This window comes from Haemaphysalis longicornis, unplaced genomic scaffold (genome assembly GCF_048455015.1).
Source record: "Haemaphysalis longicornis isolate Haplotype H1 unplaced genomic scaffold, Haemaphysalis longicornis Haplotype H1 scaffold_1, whole genome shotgun sequence".
NCBI classification, from domain to species: Eukaryota; Metazoa; Arthropoda; class Arachnida; order Ixodida; family Ixodidae; genus Haemaphysalis; species Haemaphysalis longicornis.
In genome coordinates, this window is record NW_027526203.1 from 416912505 (window position 1) to 416928661 (window position 16157).

The 16157-nt window shown below is 48.1% G+C and overlaps 1 protein-coding gene across 1 annotated transcript in view; it reads right to left on the minus strand.

Moving 5' to 3' along the window:
- Nucleotides 1–7593: 7593 nt before the first annotated feature.
- LOC144161558 (endochitinase-like) overlaps nt 7594–16157 on the minus strand; it is a 27256-nt gene continuing 18692 nt past the window's right edge. Inside the window, exon 3 of the mRNA XM_077692214.1 lies at nt 7594–8631. Within this exon, the coding sequence (XP_077548340.1) occupies nt 7689–8631 (943 nt within the window). The 3' untranslated portion in view covers nt 7594–7688. The remainder of the gene's footprint in view (nt 8632–16157) is intronic.

Here is a 16157-nt window from a genome sequence, read left to right on the forward strand (position 1 = left end):
CCCACATTTAATTGTGATAACCGATATTGCATCATGAAAGCAATGCTATAAGCGGTTTATTTTGCCATAGAATACAATGAAAAGCTGACGGTGCCGCGGCTGTCCATTGTTATATCCGATATATTGTTAAAACCGGTATTGTTATAAGTGGACTCGACTGTATATATATATATATATATATATATATATATATATATATATATATATATATATATATATATATATATATATATATATAGCGAATCAGAATAGGAAATGAGGGGCTCGTTGAAAATAAGACAGAAATAAGAATTGGCAGTCAAGAAGACCTCGGAAAGCAAAGGGGAGGATGTAGTAGCTCAAGATAAAGAATTTGGAAAATAAGAAAGTGGAGAAAAAATGCCCGCCAGGTGGGATCCGAACCCACGACCTCCAGAATACCGGTCTGGTGCGATAACCACTACGCTACCGGCGGGGCGATTTTCCCCTCCACTTTTTGGGTATTTATGTTCAGGTGTTTTTGTTTCCTGCGCTTGGGGGTGGTAGCCAGCGCCACTCGGACTACTCGGGGTGAAGGGGACCTTCTTTTTAACCCCCGGGCCGTGACTCGAGCGTCTACGACATGTCGAGAGTGGTCGACCAGCGTTGAACCCTCTTAAGCTCCCTATGGCACCAAGACTGCCAGAACAGAGGCCCTCGCTATGCATGTAGCGAATCAGAATAGGAAATGAGGGGCTCGTTGAAAATAAGACAGAAATAATAATTGGCAGTCAAGAAGACCTCGGAAAGCAAAGGCAAGGATGTAGTAGCTCAAGTAGCTCAGGATCCCACCTGGCGGGCATTTTTTCTCCACTTTCTTATTTTCCAAATTCTTTATCTTGAGCTACTACATCCTCCCCTTTGCTTTCCGAGGTCTTCTTGACTGCCAATTATTATAGAATAGAAGGGCAAAATTCTTTGGGTGTCTTTGGTAACCCGCATTTATGCTTTGGCGAGTTTCCGGTCGAAAATTATTGTAAAATGTCACTGGCGAATATTTTTTTTCTATTACTAGAGTGCAGGGAAGTTTGAATTACAAAAATAATATGCGCGAAAAATTTTCGCCAATTAACAAACACCCGACTATACTGTTCTGGCTATAAAGCGTTTTTGCTTCAGTCAACACCAAGAAATGTCGCTATGCTCTTCCAATTGTCGGGCGTGTTCACCGCTGTTGGCGCAACTTCAGAGATCCGTCGCGGTGGTTGGCATTTTTTTTCCCTTTTATTTTATGCGGGCGAAGTTTTCCCAAACCAGTGTTTATGGTCGGTATTATCGCAAGAACGAAAATAAACGAAGGTTTATACACCCTGAAGAATGGCAATTTTTCCAGTGGGAGGGAGTAAAGTACCTCTATTTTTTTGTCGCCGTGACATAAACCGCAAGAGTTTCAGAGTTCGCGCAAGTGGTGGAGGATTTCCGCATCCACGAAGTGCACCTACAGTGGCCACAGAGTGTTTTCCGGCGTTTGCGCCCACGCAGAGCCGGACGTTTTCGAGTGAACACGACCTCAGATAGTGGCAATCAAAATGATGGTGCCTTTCTGGAAAACCTGAGTGAAGATATATGAGCACATCATCTTAGACCGAATATAAGAGAGGCTTATATTGCCTCGGAGAAAGAAAATAAAATTCAATGCACTCCTGACATTGCCTTTGTTGTTTTTTGTTTTGTTCCTGTTTCGTTGCTTCTTAAAGAAAGCTTGTGGGAGCTACATTAACACATAAACACATTTATTTTGTATTTATTGATTTATTTGTGTATTTATTTTTAGTTATTTGGGTAATTCTTTATTTGTGTGTGTATTTGTGTTTGTTTGTTTGTTTGTTTGTTTGTTACTCGACGAGGATGGTGAAACGGGGGCAATTTTTATTATTCACTTCGTTGACTTTGCGTAAAGCGCGGAAAGGGACGCGGTATTGGGGAATAAGTTTTTCAGACAGCCCAACTCGGCAAATCGGGTCCAAAGGAGAACAAGGGATCCTGGCTCGATGTGCATCGTGAGATCTCGACAGTCATAAATGGTCTTCTGCATGAACTGAGATGAAGAAAGGCTGGGGCGGGCTACCTGGCTAGCATGGTCAGCAAGAGCAATCGCATCACCGGCGTATTCAGACCGCTGAGGCGAGGCAGCGGCAGACACGCCGCGGCTGTAGAGCAGATAAAACGAAGAATAACTGGCCGTTTCATGGCAGGATGAATTGTAGGCGGAAGTCACGTTTCGCAGTGTGGTATCCCAATCCCGATGATCTCTATAAGTGTAATACGAGAGCATGCCGGTCAGGGTACGATTGAAGCCTTTGGTAAGTTTGTTAGTTTGTGTATGGTACGCCGTCAATACGTTGTGCTGGGTGCTACAAGCTCTGATGATGCCTTTTAAGAAACTTTTGATAGAAAGTAGCTGGAGCACACATAGCCCGAAGAGCATTACCTTGATCTGGTGAAGTCAGTCGGGTGTTTTAAAGGTGGTTTTTTTTTTTTTTTTTCGCGATCCATGTCATACACGGCGATCTGCCAGTATCCCGAACGAAGATCGGTAGATGAAAAGTACTTGGCACCATGAACGCAGTGAAGGGCGTGGTATATGCGTATTAGAGGATCGACGTCTTTTTTGGTGACCGCATTAAGGTGTAGATAGTCGACACAAAAATACCATGTGCCGTCTTTTTTTTTTTTTTGACAAGTGTGGCAGGGGAAGCCCAGGGAATGCAAAAGCGTTCAATAAATAAATGAATTAATGAATGAAGAAACTTTGCTAACACAACGTAGGGCAAGTCACCATCGTTGTGTTTATTTATTTATTTATTTATTTATTTATTTATTTATTTATTTATTTATTTATTTATTTATTTATTTATTTATTTATTTATTTATTTATTTATTTTGCAATTCTTTGGGGGGGGGGGACTTTAGGAGGTAGGTACAAACGAGTGGAAAGCGCATAACCACGGAATCTTACCACCTCTACGTCTTGCACAATATCTGGGTTGTCACTTAAAATGAAGTCAATTTCCTTTTTGTTGTACCATCTGGACTTTTCTATGTCCATTTCCTACTTTTCGTTTGTAAAAAAATGTTTTCATCAACACCAGGATATTTCTCTCTGCAAATCCCACCAGTACTATATCTCCTCGACTGTTGCGATTGTCTATTCCGAAGTTTCCCACTGACATTTCTCCTATTTGCTTCTTACCGACCTTTGCGTTAAAGTCTCCCATCACAGTCGTGAACTGTGCTGTTGCCTTCTTCATTGCTGATTCGACATCCTCGTAGGTCTACGGCTTCATCATCATAGCTGGTTGTTGGAGCATTGGCCTGTACTATCTTTAACCTGTATCGCTTGTTTAGCTTGATCACGACAGCCGAGACTCCCTCGCTAATGCTGAAAAACTCCTCCACGTTCCCTGCTATTTGTCTGTGTAAAAGTTACGCAAAAGGGCTGCGCAAAAGTTACGCAAACCTCTGCTCTCTCAAGTTCGAAAACATTGGGACCATGACAGGGGTGCAAAAAACTGTATTTCCGTATTTTCTACATAATAACAGATTATATATTTAGTTTAACCCTTGCGCGGGCGGTCACAGCCAGTGATTGTACTTTCCTGTGCACCCAGGGGTTGTCGGGTCATTCAAATTTTAGAGATTCTACCCGTGTCACCCTACGTCGGCTCCCTATCTCTAGCCGGGCATGGGCACGGCGTTTATGACGTAGCGCTGAATTTCATTTAGACTTTTCCTCCTTCGTAACTTAGCGGCCGATGTTGCGGAAAGTCTCTTTTCGCTTTTCCAACAATCTTTGACCCCTGCATAGCGAATAATTTCCTTTTCTTTTGAAATGTAACCCCGGCCGCTGGGCCGGTTCTGCTTGTGGTTACTGCGGTTTTTTTGTTTTTGTTTTTTTACATCTTGTTTCGACGAGCTCTGGTATTATTCGGCCTTTCCTTGTTTCAAAGACCCTGTTCGATGGAGCGGAATGGGGTTTCAACCTATTTCAGCTGTTTCAAGGCCCCGCCATTGAAATTACTTCCTTATTCTGCGATTTTGCACCGGCGGCTTCGCCGATTCAGGCTACGGTGACTGTGGTTTGCACTCGGGCTTTTCGCTGTACCTCACCAAAAATGCGCCTAGCGAGCTGATTTAACTTGCCAAGCTATCGGAACAGCCCCGCGATAACGCGAGTATGGTCTTTAAGGGGCCAACCTGCTAGGTTTGTTTTACTTGCCTTGATACCAAACCCAAGTGTGACTCCACGAAAAAAAAACGTTTATACCTGTAAAACTATTGGTGCTAGGAGGTTAAAATTTGCTACAAAGGTGCTCTAGAACGCTATGAAAGAGGAATGCGAAAATATTAGAACTTGCATAGCAGAATTCCTGACGAAAATTCGAAATTTCGCGCTGCTCCGTCCAAACACGTCCACCATGAGGTCATTATGATTCGGAGTAAGATTCGTGCCAGCGAATGGCTAGATGCAAGCTAAGGCTGAATCTCAAAAGAGAAAAAAGGAAACTCGTGAAAACAAAGAAACATCACGTGGAGTCAGTCAGATCCAGATCGCAGGAGTTAAAAATAACTCTTGCGGTAATAAAATAAGTTCTGCGGTGAGCCAGTTTTCAATCCTCCGGAGACGGTGGCCCCTCTCCAGGCTCGTCTCCCGACGGGTTCCAGAACAGGATCGTCCCCGCTGTATCTCCGAGTGCGTTGACGTGCTTGTCCGAACTGGTGAAACGCGGGAACGCCGCCTTGGTGTTGAAAATACATCCCCAGCTTTCTCGCTCAAAATTCCGACCTTCGGGAACCTAGCAAAACCACTTCAGGAAAGTGATATTTGGCATAAAGCAAGAAATAAACGGGGAGATGAAATTTGTCAAATTATTTTCCATGATTCTGAATATTTTTTGTGTAATTCCTTGTCAAATCTTACTTCCTATGCATTTGTATGGGATAGTTTCCATGGCTCTGGAGCTTAGTCGCGCAACGTGCTATAGATTTCAAACTGTGCACAAAGCAAGTTTTCAACCGCAATATTAGCTGCGTGAAAATACTTTACATTGCGCTAAATAACTAGAGAGTAATCACTGTTGTAAGGACTGCCATGAGCGGGAAAGCTGCACATGTCGAGTGTGCGGTTCAGAACAGTCTGCACATACTTGCGGCAGAGAAGGAAGGCTGTTTTGTGGTTGCGCCGGAACGTTTTCTGTGAGAAGGCCCTGATGGCCATCAAAAAGAATTTTCAACCTATCGATGCAAAAGCCGACATGGTAAAAGGGCGCGCTATGTCGTTGTTAAGAAGTCACAATCTCGAACAATTATCACTGTCAGTAAAGAAAGCAGAAGGTCTCCAGTTGGAGCCATTTTTCGTGGTTAAAATGCATAAGCCCGAAGCCCCTTTCCGCACAATAGTTACAGAAAGACATACTTGGCAGATGGCGGCTGCCTCATTTTTAGAGGAGCAGCTCTGGTCCCTGCAACTGAACCGCCCGTATTTAATTCCAGTCAGATGCCCTAGTAAAGTATCTTGAATCGTCGAACCCCGGAACATGCAAGGCTGTGAGCATTGATGTGCAAGACTTGTTCTACACAATTCCTAACGACGAATTAATGAAATCATAAAACTGTATATCACTGAAGACAACGACGACGTAGGTTTAATTCAAACGTGCGGCGTGTCAGTCAACACTTTCACGGAAATACCAGAATTCTATCTGAAATCAACATTTATCAAGTGGCAACATGAATTTTTTGCTCAAAAACGAGGGGTGTGTACTGGCTCAAAGGTGGCTGCTATGCTTATATATTCCTAGGTAGGGTTGACAGAAATATCGAAAGAAATGTACGCGGCTTGGCAAAAAATATTTCCTGTTCTGTAGATGATTTTCTAATAATTGTTGAGAATGGAGAACCGAATGTAGAAGTCCTTTTAAATATGTTCAATGAGTGTGGCCTCGGATTGCAGTTCACATCTGAGCTGCCAAAATTGAAAAAGCTGCAGTTTGTTTATTCACAATTAACTTTCAATAAAGGTAACATATTCTGGTGTTACCCCCCGAGATCTCAAAAAGATGTCCTAAGCCTCAAGTCTGGTCATTCCAAGGTAAAAAAAAAAAAAACGGGATCGCTTTTAATTCAGTACGCTCAGCACTTTCAAGGTCATGTGACCATCAGTTGAAGGACAGCTTCTCTATCCAGATAAGTAGACTGCGGACGGCAGGCTACCCCGTCAATGTTATCCTCATGGTCGTGCAGAAATTAGTTAAATGGATAAAAGGAAAAGATGCGGCAGGTTCCGCGACGCAGCCGCCAATGCAAAGAAAAAGATACCCCGTTGTAATACCGTACAAGCACCGGCTCTCTTATAAGTTAAAAAACGTGGCAAAAAGGTACGCTGTCGACGTGGTGTTCTCGGCCTCAAATAAATTAGTAAATGTGCAGTACCGTCGGCCTAAGATTGGCTTCCAGGAATACAAAGAGCAAAAATGTGTGCTCGATAAATAATTGAGCCATTTGTAAAATGTGCAACGGGTGTCGTGAATATGTCGCCACTTCGGTGTGGACTTATATACGTGGGACAAACCTTGAGGTGCCTGAACACCAGGTTGTCGGAGTACCCGCATTCATTAATAGGGAGTCCGCATAGTCATCTGGCAAAATACGGCCGCTCACAGAGCTGTGTACCGGTTTTTGAAGAAACCCATGTGTTGTCGAAACAGATAAAACAAGGTAAATAATCGAGACCTTTCAAATAAGACGACCTGCCGACCGACGTACCAGTATGCCCTCAGTAGTGCTGCATGACCGTGAATACGCTGATCTGAGTGACACCCTTGCATGGCCACGTAAAGCAATATATTATGCTTGTGCATACGGATGAGCGATTTTGATTTTGTTTGTTTATTCGTTGCATGTATGTATATTACCAGTGTTTTCTACAAAATAAACTAGTCCTGTGTACTTCTCGTTCCTTTGTTGTGCTGTGTTTTTTCCGCGCTGGTTTTCAGTCATGAACGTTCACCAACTCGCCCAAATCACACTGCTCTTGATCATTCGCTCATTTTATGCATATCCCTGTCTTTGATAGCGCCACGTGCCCTCCTTTGTCGTAAGCACTAGAATACTGCCAGTCCTCCTCTGTGCAGTTGTTGCGGTCGCTGTACTAGGCTGGAGAAGGCTTGAATATAAAAGTACCATTGCAATCGCAGGCTGCTCACGCAACTCACAACTTTGCTGTACTGAGTCACTGAAAAGAGCACGTTTAAAGTACCTGGTTGCAGTGACCAATTCACCCCCTTACACTTCAGACGTCACAATGTGTTTTCGTAATACCACATATATATATATGCAAGATATTTTCAATACGCTTATCAGATAACGTTCAGGTGCTCTCATTGAGTTTATCTCAAATATTTAGTAATATATTGAGACAAAACGAATCAGCGACTGGTTAGGTGACATTTCGGCAGGGTCACACGACTCTTGTTCTACTCTTATGAAGTTTCGCAGTCTAAGCAGCTGTGGCACCAAACGCCGCATGAATATAGCAAGAAGAAATGACAACAGAAGACTTTCCCACACCCGATCTTTTAATTGCGAATATATGCATAGTATGATGCTATATGGAGGGTCCCGGAAAAAAAAGAAATATGTAAGCCGAAGCGCAGTTTTCGGTGGCGGCGCTAAAAGAAGTTCCTGTAGGAACGGACAGGGCCAGCGTTCTTGTGCTGCGCTGAGTGGCCGTGTACCACTTGGTGCACCTTGCGCAGCAGTGGGTACGGCTTGCCCAGGATGCCGGCAAAGTCATCCATGTCGGCGTCCCAAACGGCTAGGCCCGCGCTCGCAGAGAGTAGGCCGGCCTTGTCATCCAGGCTGTGTTCGTCCTCGTAGGCGACCCACTGGAAATCCTTCCTGGCGAACGGGCAGCGGCCGTAGCGGTGATAGGAGCGCTTCCAGCCCTCGTCGCGCAGATGTTCCTGAACCTCGACGTAGCTCAGCACGCCGGACTCGTTGGTGCGCTTGCCGGGCAGGCCAGGCCCCGCGGCCGCGGCTCCGACGCGGTGCAGGTTTTTGTGGCGGAGCGTGAACGAGACGCCCGCGAAGGACACGCTGAGCACAGTCTTGCGGAAGTCGTCCGTCTCGAGTGTCAGGTCGTCTAGCACGCGCAGCAGGCCGTACTGGCCCTGGTGCCAGGCGCGCAGCAAGGTGCGCACGGGCGACGCGCACGTGGTGATGGGGAAGCGGTGCGGGTCAACCGACCGGTGGCCGTCCACCAGCACCACGTCCAGGTTCTCGTAGACGGACTGCACGAAGTAGGACTCGCGCCGCTGCCGCGTGCTCACGGGCAAGACGGCGGACACGAGCAGCTTCTCGCGCGCGTACGCGTTGCGCAGGTCCGCCAGCAGGACGGTGAAGTTGATGCGGTGCTCGGGCGCCGGGTACATCCAGTACAGCAGCAGGCCCTGGAACGCGTTGCGCTGCAGCCACTCGGCCGAGTTGCGCACAAAGGTGACGCGCGTGCGCCGATCCTTGACGAGCGTCGCGAACCGCGTTCCGTCGTCCACGCTGCCGCCCAGACACACCCACACGTTCACCTCGGGCTTGGAACGCTTCAGGCCCACGAACCTGTAGCGGAGCAAACGATCGAATGAGCCCACCTCACGAAACCGCATGCAGTGTGCCCGCTACGTCTACTAACATTTGCTGCACGGAGGGCTGCAGAAGGGAAGAGCTGCTGCTTAGCTCTCCCATTCTATGCTAGGCGAAGGGTTGCAGATACACAGAGGGTGTATTTGTAATAGCGATGGGGCTTAAGCTTGTGGTTGGGCCGGCGAACGTGCGCAAAAAAACCTCGCACAGCAATGACGTCATCGCGCACGCCGGCAATGCAGCTTTACCGTAGCTTGCTTTGCCTCGCCGCACTTCGGCGGGACTCGTGTCGGCCCCTGTCGGAGGCGCGATACACCTGGTACAAGCACGGCTTTGGAAACGCGTCGCTGAGCACGAGGTCGCGGGTTCGATTCCCGGCTGCGGCGGCCGTTTTTCTTATGGCGGCGAAAAGTAATAACGCCCAGCCGTACGAGATTTCGGCGCACGTTAAAGATCCCCAGGTGGTCAAAATTAATCCGGAGCCCTCCACTACGGCGCGCCTCATCGCGTGCGTTGCGTCGGCGCGATAAACCCTACAATCAATCAATCAAACGCGTCGCGGGGAGGCCTGCTCTACCACTTATTGCGACGAGTAAATAAGTTTTGACGGTAAAAAAATAACAATTAGTGCCAAAATGAAAGAACCCAAACGGCTGAGAAGCGATAACGTTAATCAATTTCTTAATTAGCGTCCCAACCTCCAAACCACACAAGCCGTACGGTATCCACCGAACGAGTTAACGAATTTTCAGCAAACACTCGTCCCGCTGAGCCCTCCGCTAACCTGGGAGCTTCGCCGCAAAGCCGGTGGGCACGCGTGCATTGTACATACATTAACGACCCAGTGTTATTTCCTCTTTGGAGGGCTAACGACGACACCACGCAGAAAACTTGACCGAGTCGTGAAGCATAACCACGCAGAAAACCTGGTCTAGTCTCCAAGCATAACCACGCATAAACTTAGCCGAACCAAGAATAAGCTGAGTGGGGCCGCCAGCTTCGCTGCTTGCCCAGTCTTCGCGCCACTAATGCGAAGCTGCCCCAATTTTTTAGATCGCAAGCTCTTAAGCGCCCGCTCCTGTGGTTTGGTGTCGCCGTCGTCCCTCGATGCAACCGAGCGAACTTAGAGGACGCCCAAGGTAGATGAGATGTAGAAGGAAAGCAAAGGAGCTAGGAAAGTATGGCGAAAGTGTGATGGGGAGGGCGGTATTCCAAGGCGGCACAAGACGTGTGGGAAAACCGCGCCTTGCGTCTAGTGGCGCCCAAGAAAGCAGACGGAAAACCAGGCATCCATGAAAGCAAGTCTTGTTCTTTCACGTTCGCAAAAAAAAAAAAAGCACAAAAGCCCAGCACGCGCTGCGTGCTGCGCGTATATAGTACCCAGAAGTCTATCGTAATATTACCACATAGCCAACTGCTAACAGTCCCATCACAGCAATCCTCCGCTCTCCATGTCGAGAGAAACAGAGGCAAACCGTACAGTTAAAATCTGGCAGTGGAATTGCCGCGGATTTAAACGGAAGCGGCCAGAACTACAACTCCTTGCCCAGTCACTTCAATTTCCTCCCGATGTAATTGCACTGCGAGAAAGCGGAACTAACGTTAAACTACCCGGCTATAAAGCTTTTCAGGACCCCGAAAATACCCGCACAGCCACCCTGGTCAACCACAACCTACCGGCGACCAGGCAACAATTTGACAGTATAGACATTCATCATGATCTAATAACAATCATTCCAAAGAAGCGCGAAGCCACTAAAATCTTCATAATGTATGTAGCCCACCGCGGAACCGCGACCGTAGATTTAATCTTCTTTTCGCTCTCACACGCAGGGAAGTAGGACCGCACGCGCTAGTGATGGTAGGAGATTTTAATGCCCCACGTACCGCCTGGGGCTACAGATGCAGTAACAAAAAAGGAAGGGACCTCTGGGAGTAAATACAGCTACACCACTTTAGCATTCTTGCTGACTCCGGAATAGCCACCAGGATAGGTAACAGCGTCCAAATTGACACTGCCCCAGATCTTACCTTCGCCCTACATACGAGATGCGAAGAGTGGAAGCTACTGGTCACACCCTCGGCAGTGATCACTTTATTATCGAGACAGTAATTAAGCACACGACGAAAATCAAATACACTCCCCGTCAGGCAACACTAGTCGGGTGGGACGAATTCCGATTTCTTCGAAACAACAATGCAGATGACGCTCCGATATCAAATATAGACACGTGGACGGAACAACTCCTAAAGGACATAAAAACCACCACGAAAAAGCTTTATCAGGACATCCCATCCCTAACCATTGATGCCAGGCTTGCCCACCTCTGGGAGGCCTACAAAAGCATCCAGAAGCGCTGGCGCAGACAAAAACACAACCGCAAGCTTAAGTTGCGCATGGCCTCACTGGAAAGGGAAATAGCAGCACACGCCACCGAGCTCGCACGAGACCAATGGGACCAAATTTGCGACCAGCTTCAAGGAAATCTAGGGATGAAGAAAACATGGCAGCTTCTCAGACACCTCATCGATCCTAACCACAGCAAAGTTGAGCAGAGAAACCGTCTAACACAGGTCATGCATAATTACCCAGGATCCGATACAGAACTCCTTGACCAAATTCGTGACACATATTTGCCCCCGAGTCCTAGCCCCAAGCTCCCAAATTACACAGGCCTCCCAAATTCTGAAATGGACCGAGACATCTCGGAAGCGGAGCTCAGGGCGGCCATCGCAAAACTTCGCACCAGCTGAGCTCCTGGCCCCGATGGCGTAACTAATAAAGCACTCCGCAATCTGGATGACAAATCGATTGCATCCCTAACGCATTACATGAACGAGTGCTGGAGATCAGGCACCTTACATCGGTCGTGGAAACATGCCAAGGTAGTTCTGATTCCCAAGCCGAACAAACCTCTCGCACTCGAACATCTACGCCCTATTTCACTTACATCCTGCCTCGGTAAGCTCATGGAGCACATCATACACACCCGACTGTCAAATCACCTCATAGACACAGAGCAATTCCCCCATACGATGATAGGTTTCCGAGCCGGTTTATCTACACAAGCTGTGATGCTCAGACTCCATCATCCCGTCATACGACGTTCGCCTGACAGGTTAGATTCATCGGCAGTGCTAGCACTAGATTTGACCAAGGTCTTCGACAACGTTGGCCACGAGGCCATTCTCAAAGGCCTGCAATCGATCAATCCTGGAGTACGCACCTATAACTACATCAAAGACTTTCTCTCAGACAGGACGGCTGTCATACACGTGGGTGACCTCGTAACCCCCATTTTCTCGGTTGGAGGAAGGGGTACTCCTCAAGGAGCCATTCTTTCCCCACGCTTGTTTAATCTGACCATCCTAAAAATCCCGAAGAGACTAGAAAAAATTCCGGGTCTCCATCATAACCTGTACGCGCATGACATCACTCTGTGGGCAAACAGAGGTAGCGATGCCCAAATTGAGGAAATCTTGCAGATGGGCAACGACATCATCATAGAAGAAGCTGGCAGAGCGGGACTCTTGCTCTCCATCTAAATCCGAGCTGCTTTTACTACCGTCGCCGGCTCAAAGACCACCTCAGAAACCGAACATCGAGCTCCACATAAACGGCAAACCGATCCCAGAGGTCCCGATAATCCGAATCTTAGGATTAAGTATACAAAGCAACCGCAAAAGTGACAGCTTCATAAGCCTAATGAACCGAGCCGCGGACCAAGCGGCCCTACTTGTCCGCAGGGTCACCAACCACCATAAGGGTATTGCCGAAAGCGAAAAAGTTCGCATTCTCCAAGCCTTTGTCATAAGCCGGCTAGTTTGCTCCCTACCTTATCTCCTCCTAACTAAGGCCGACGTTGATAAAATAGACGTGCTAATTAGGCGAACCTATAAATTGGCGCTTCGACTCATTCCCGGCACTTTTACTGCCCGATTGGACGGAATGGGTCTCCACAATACAGCTCAAGAGCTGATAGAAGCCCACTTAACGAGTCAGTATGAGCGACTGGCCCGAACCAGCACGGGGAGGCATCCTTCAAGAACTGGGTATCGGTCACCATACAAACTTCGCGCAACTACATTCCATCCCCACGTCAATACACTCCCAACTAATAATCAAACCGTTGCCCCGCAATATGCACCCTCAACACCACGTCGCTAGGAGACTAAAGCGAGCGGAAGCACTCCACAAGATGTACGGCAACAATCCCGAGTTGTATATGTCGACGCGGCAGAATACCGATTCCACGACGCATACACGATTGTAGCCATGAACAATGCCAAGGAACTTCTCAATCGGCCACCGTTCGGTCCCCCCGCCCAGAGACAGCGGAAGAGGCGGCCATAGCCCTAGCTCTAACACTCGACCCCACTCCCAGCACGATCATTTCCGATTCTAAAACTGCAATTCGAAATTTTTCCACCGGTCGCATCCCAGAGCCGGCACTCAAAATTTTGACAGGAAGCTCTGCCCGACCCCTAAAACAGCCAGTTCTTCTGACCTGGACGCCCGCGCATTCGGGCCTCGAAGGGAACGAAGCGGCCCACGAACACGCCCGAGGACTCACGATCCGGGCTGGGCCCAGCCTCTATCCCTACCACGGGGCGCGATCTGCGCGGGATCACCTGCATGGTCTCTTTTCACGACATCACTATGCACTACCGCCTCTCCCGCTGGACCTATCCTCCGGCGGACAAAACTTTAGAGAATTCTAAGGCTCACACGTGGCGACTTCTTCAGACAGCACCTTTCCTAATCCCGCCGTCCTGACGCACATCCACCCAGCTCTGTACCCCACTTCGGCCTGCTACTTATGTGGCGATCATGCCACACTATCCCACATCATCTGGGCTTGCTCGAAAAGCCCCTTTCCCGAAATACCCTCCGAGGAACGGTGGGAGGCCGCGCTGTGCAGCTCGGACCCGGACCTACAGGCCCGCTTGGTCGCCAGGGCTGCCGAGGTCGCTGATCAGTTCACGCTGACAGCCATCAACGCGATCTAACCACCAGCATCGCTTTTATGATGCATATTCACTGATATTCCTCGAAATAAAGTTTACTCTCTCTCTCTCTCTCTCTCTCTCTCTCTCTCTCTCTCTCTCTCTCTCTCTCTCTCTCTCTCTCTCTCTCTCTCTCTCTCTCTCTCTCTCTCTCTCTCTCTCTCTCTCTCTCTCTCTCTCTCTCTCTCTCTCTCTGCGCGTATACATCGGTCCTTCGTCGTCCTCTTCGTTGCGTAGCTCATTCGAACCACGTGAAATTTTCGCGGGAGGCTCAAACACGATTTATAACATCCTCGGCGGCGGCCACGCGATGCGAGATAACGCCACTGTATATAGCGCGCACCGTCGTGAGTTTGCTGATCACGGGATCACTTCCTGAGATGCTGGAGCTATATGCGCCGTGACGACAGGACTGCAGTTCGCACTGCGTTCAAACTTTGTATTAGGGAGTATCGTAATCGTCAGGCAATTGTTATTGTGCATCAGATGCAAAAAAAAAAAAAAAAAAAAAGAGCGAGCAACTACTTTTTCTGAAATTCTATTTTGGCAGTCCATTTATGGACACCGGTATGTACGCCAAGAAAATAATGTAAAACCACATCTCAGAGTAGTAAATTAAGCTTATGGTCTAATTTGGAGCCGAACCTTGTTTATAGAACCACGATAGACGAAGGTTTTGAATGAACGTAATCCACCGAGCAATATTTAATGGGCAGCTAACATCGTGAACTGTGTTATTTGCGGATGCCACATCGAGTTCGGTTGTCGCCGTCGAAATGTTCAGACGTACAGGTCGTCACTGACGGCTTCAGGCGGCCGCTTTTACGACCGCACATTCACTTTCCACTCGTCGTTATCCGTTTACTTGATGGAGCGTCTTCTCATCAGAAGCCAGTAAAGCCGTCAGACATATCTCGGACTCACATATCCGCCCTTCAAATGATGCTTCGTGGAATGCACCTCCTTCCAGTCTCAGCACGACGCCAGCCCGGTGTTTGACGCCTGCTTGCGCGGGGTGGCCTCGATCTACCCCAGCGGCACCCTACCTCCTTCTCGCCTTTTATAGTTTTTTTTTTCTTTTGAAATCTTATGTACACATTCCTTCAAATGTCCTTACTTTTTCTTCTCTGCCGCTGTTCTGATTTTGAAATTTGTCGCTTGAAAGATAGCTAGCTATATGCGGTGCGAGACCATCCCCTTCCTAATGTAATGAAGAGAAAAAAGACGTAGAACGACCCTTTTCCCCGCCTCAAAGAAATGTCAACGCCAAATTCGTTAGTCTGTAGGGCACTAGCGCCGGTAAAGAATGTAGGGTATCAAGCCTATGGTGGGCAACGATGAGCCGATGCTGCAACTATATACAGTCACGCACAGTTATACACGCTGACGAAAACTTCCACGCGTAATTTTTATTTTATGAAGAGGCGGGCCTTCATTAGTTTTCTACATGACGCCATCAGGTCACATGTAGCAATGAAAAAAAAAAAAAAAAACAGAGGCGATAACCTTTGCTGATTTTCCTTAGAGTAACTTCTCATTTCTAGATAGGCCCCCAAACCTCAACCTCCCCTTTCCGCACCGAGCCAAAACTACCAACAACACGCCTATAGCACCGCCCAGACAAGATTGGGCTACCCATATTGAGCAACACGTTGGTACAGAGTCGTCTGGCTGTGATGGTTCAGTGGTCGTAGTTCATAAATGCGGAGGTGGCTTGCTATGTAATGGGCAAGGAAATAACTCACATCGTTTCTCATTTTGCGCGTGGGGCCACGGAATCTTAATCTTGTGGACGCGCCGCAAAAGGAAAGGCTCCGTGCAAAGGGCGTCACTTTGCCCTGACTTTTTTTTTTTTATCTGGGTAGAAATTAAAGGGACGCTCAAAAGCGTTTGAGATTTTGAACTCATCTTACTCTCTGTTTATGCTAATGAACCCGCCGCGGTCATGTATGAACTAAGGCGTTGTGCCGCTGAGCCGATGGGCACGGGTTCGACCCCAGCCACGGTGGCTGCTTCTCAGATGAAGGTGAAAAGCCAAAACGACCTTGTGTCGAGATTCGGAGCATGTTACAGATTCTCCGGTGGTTGGGGGTTAAAATGAATCTGGAGTCCTCCACCACGGTGCGCCTCATAGCCCAAGTGCAGCTACGGCCCGCTAAACCTCACAATCGATCAACTACTCATTACCCGCCGCGGAGGCTCAGTGGCTATGGCGTTGTGCAGCGGAGCACGAGGTCGCGGGCTCGATTCCCGGCAGCGGCGGCCGCTTTTCTGGTGAAAGCAAAAGGCGAAAACGGCCGTGGGTTCGGGATTTCGGCGCACATTAAAATCTCCAGGTGGCCAAAATTAATCCGGAGCCCTCCACTGCGGCGCGCTTCATCGCCTGTGTAGCGTCGAAGCATTACAATAAAAAAATCAACAACCCATTACCGGCCAAGCTGAGCTTACACTCGAAGCGAATGCCGTGTTTCAGCTTCAGCCCAGCGCACTCGACT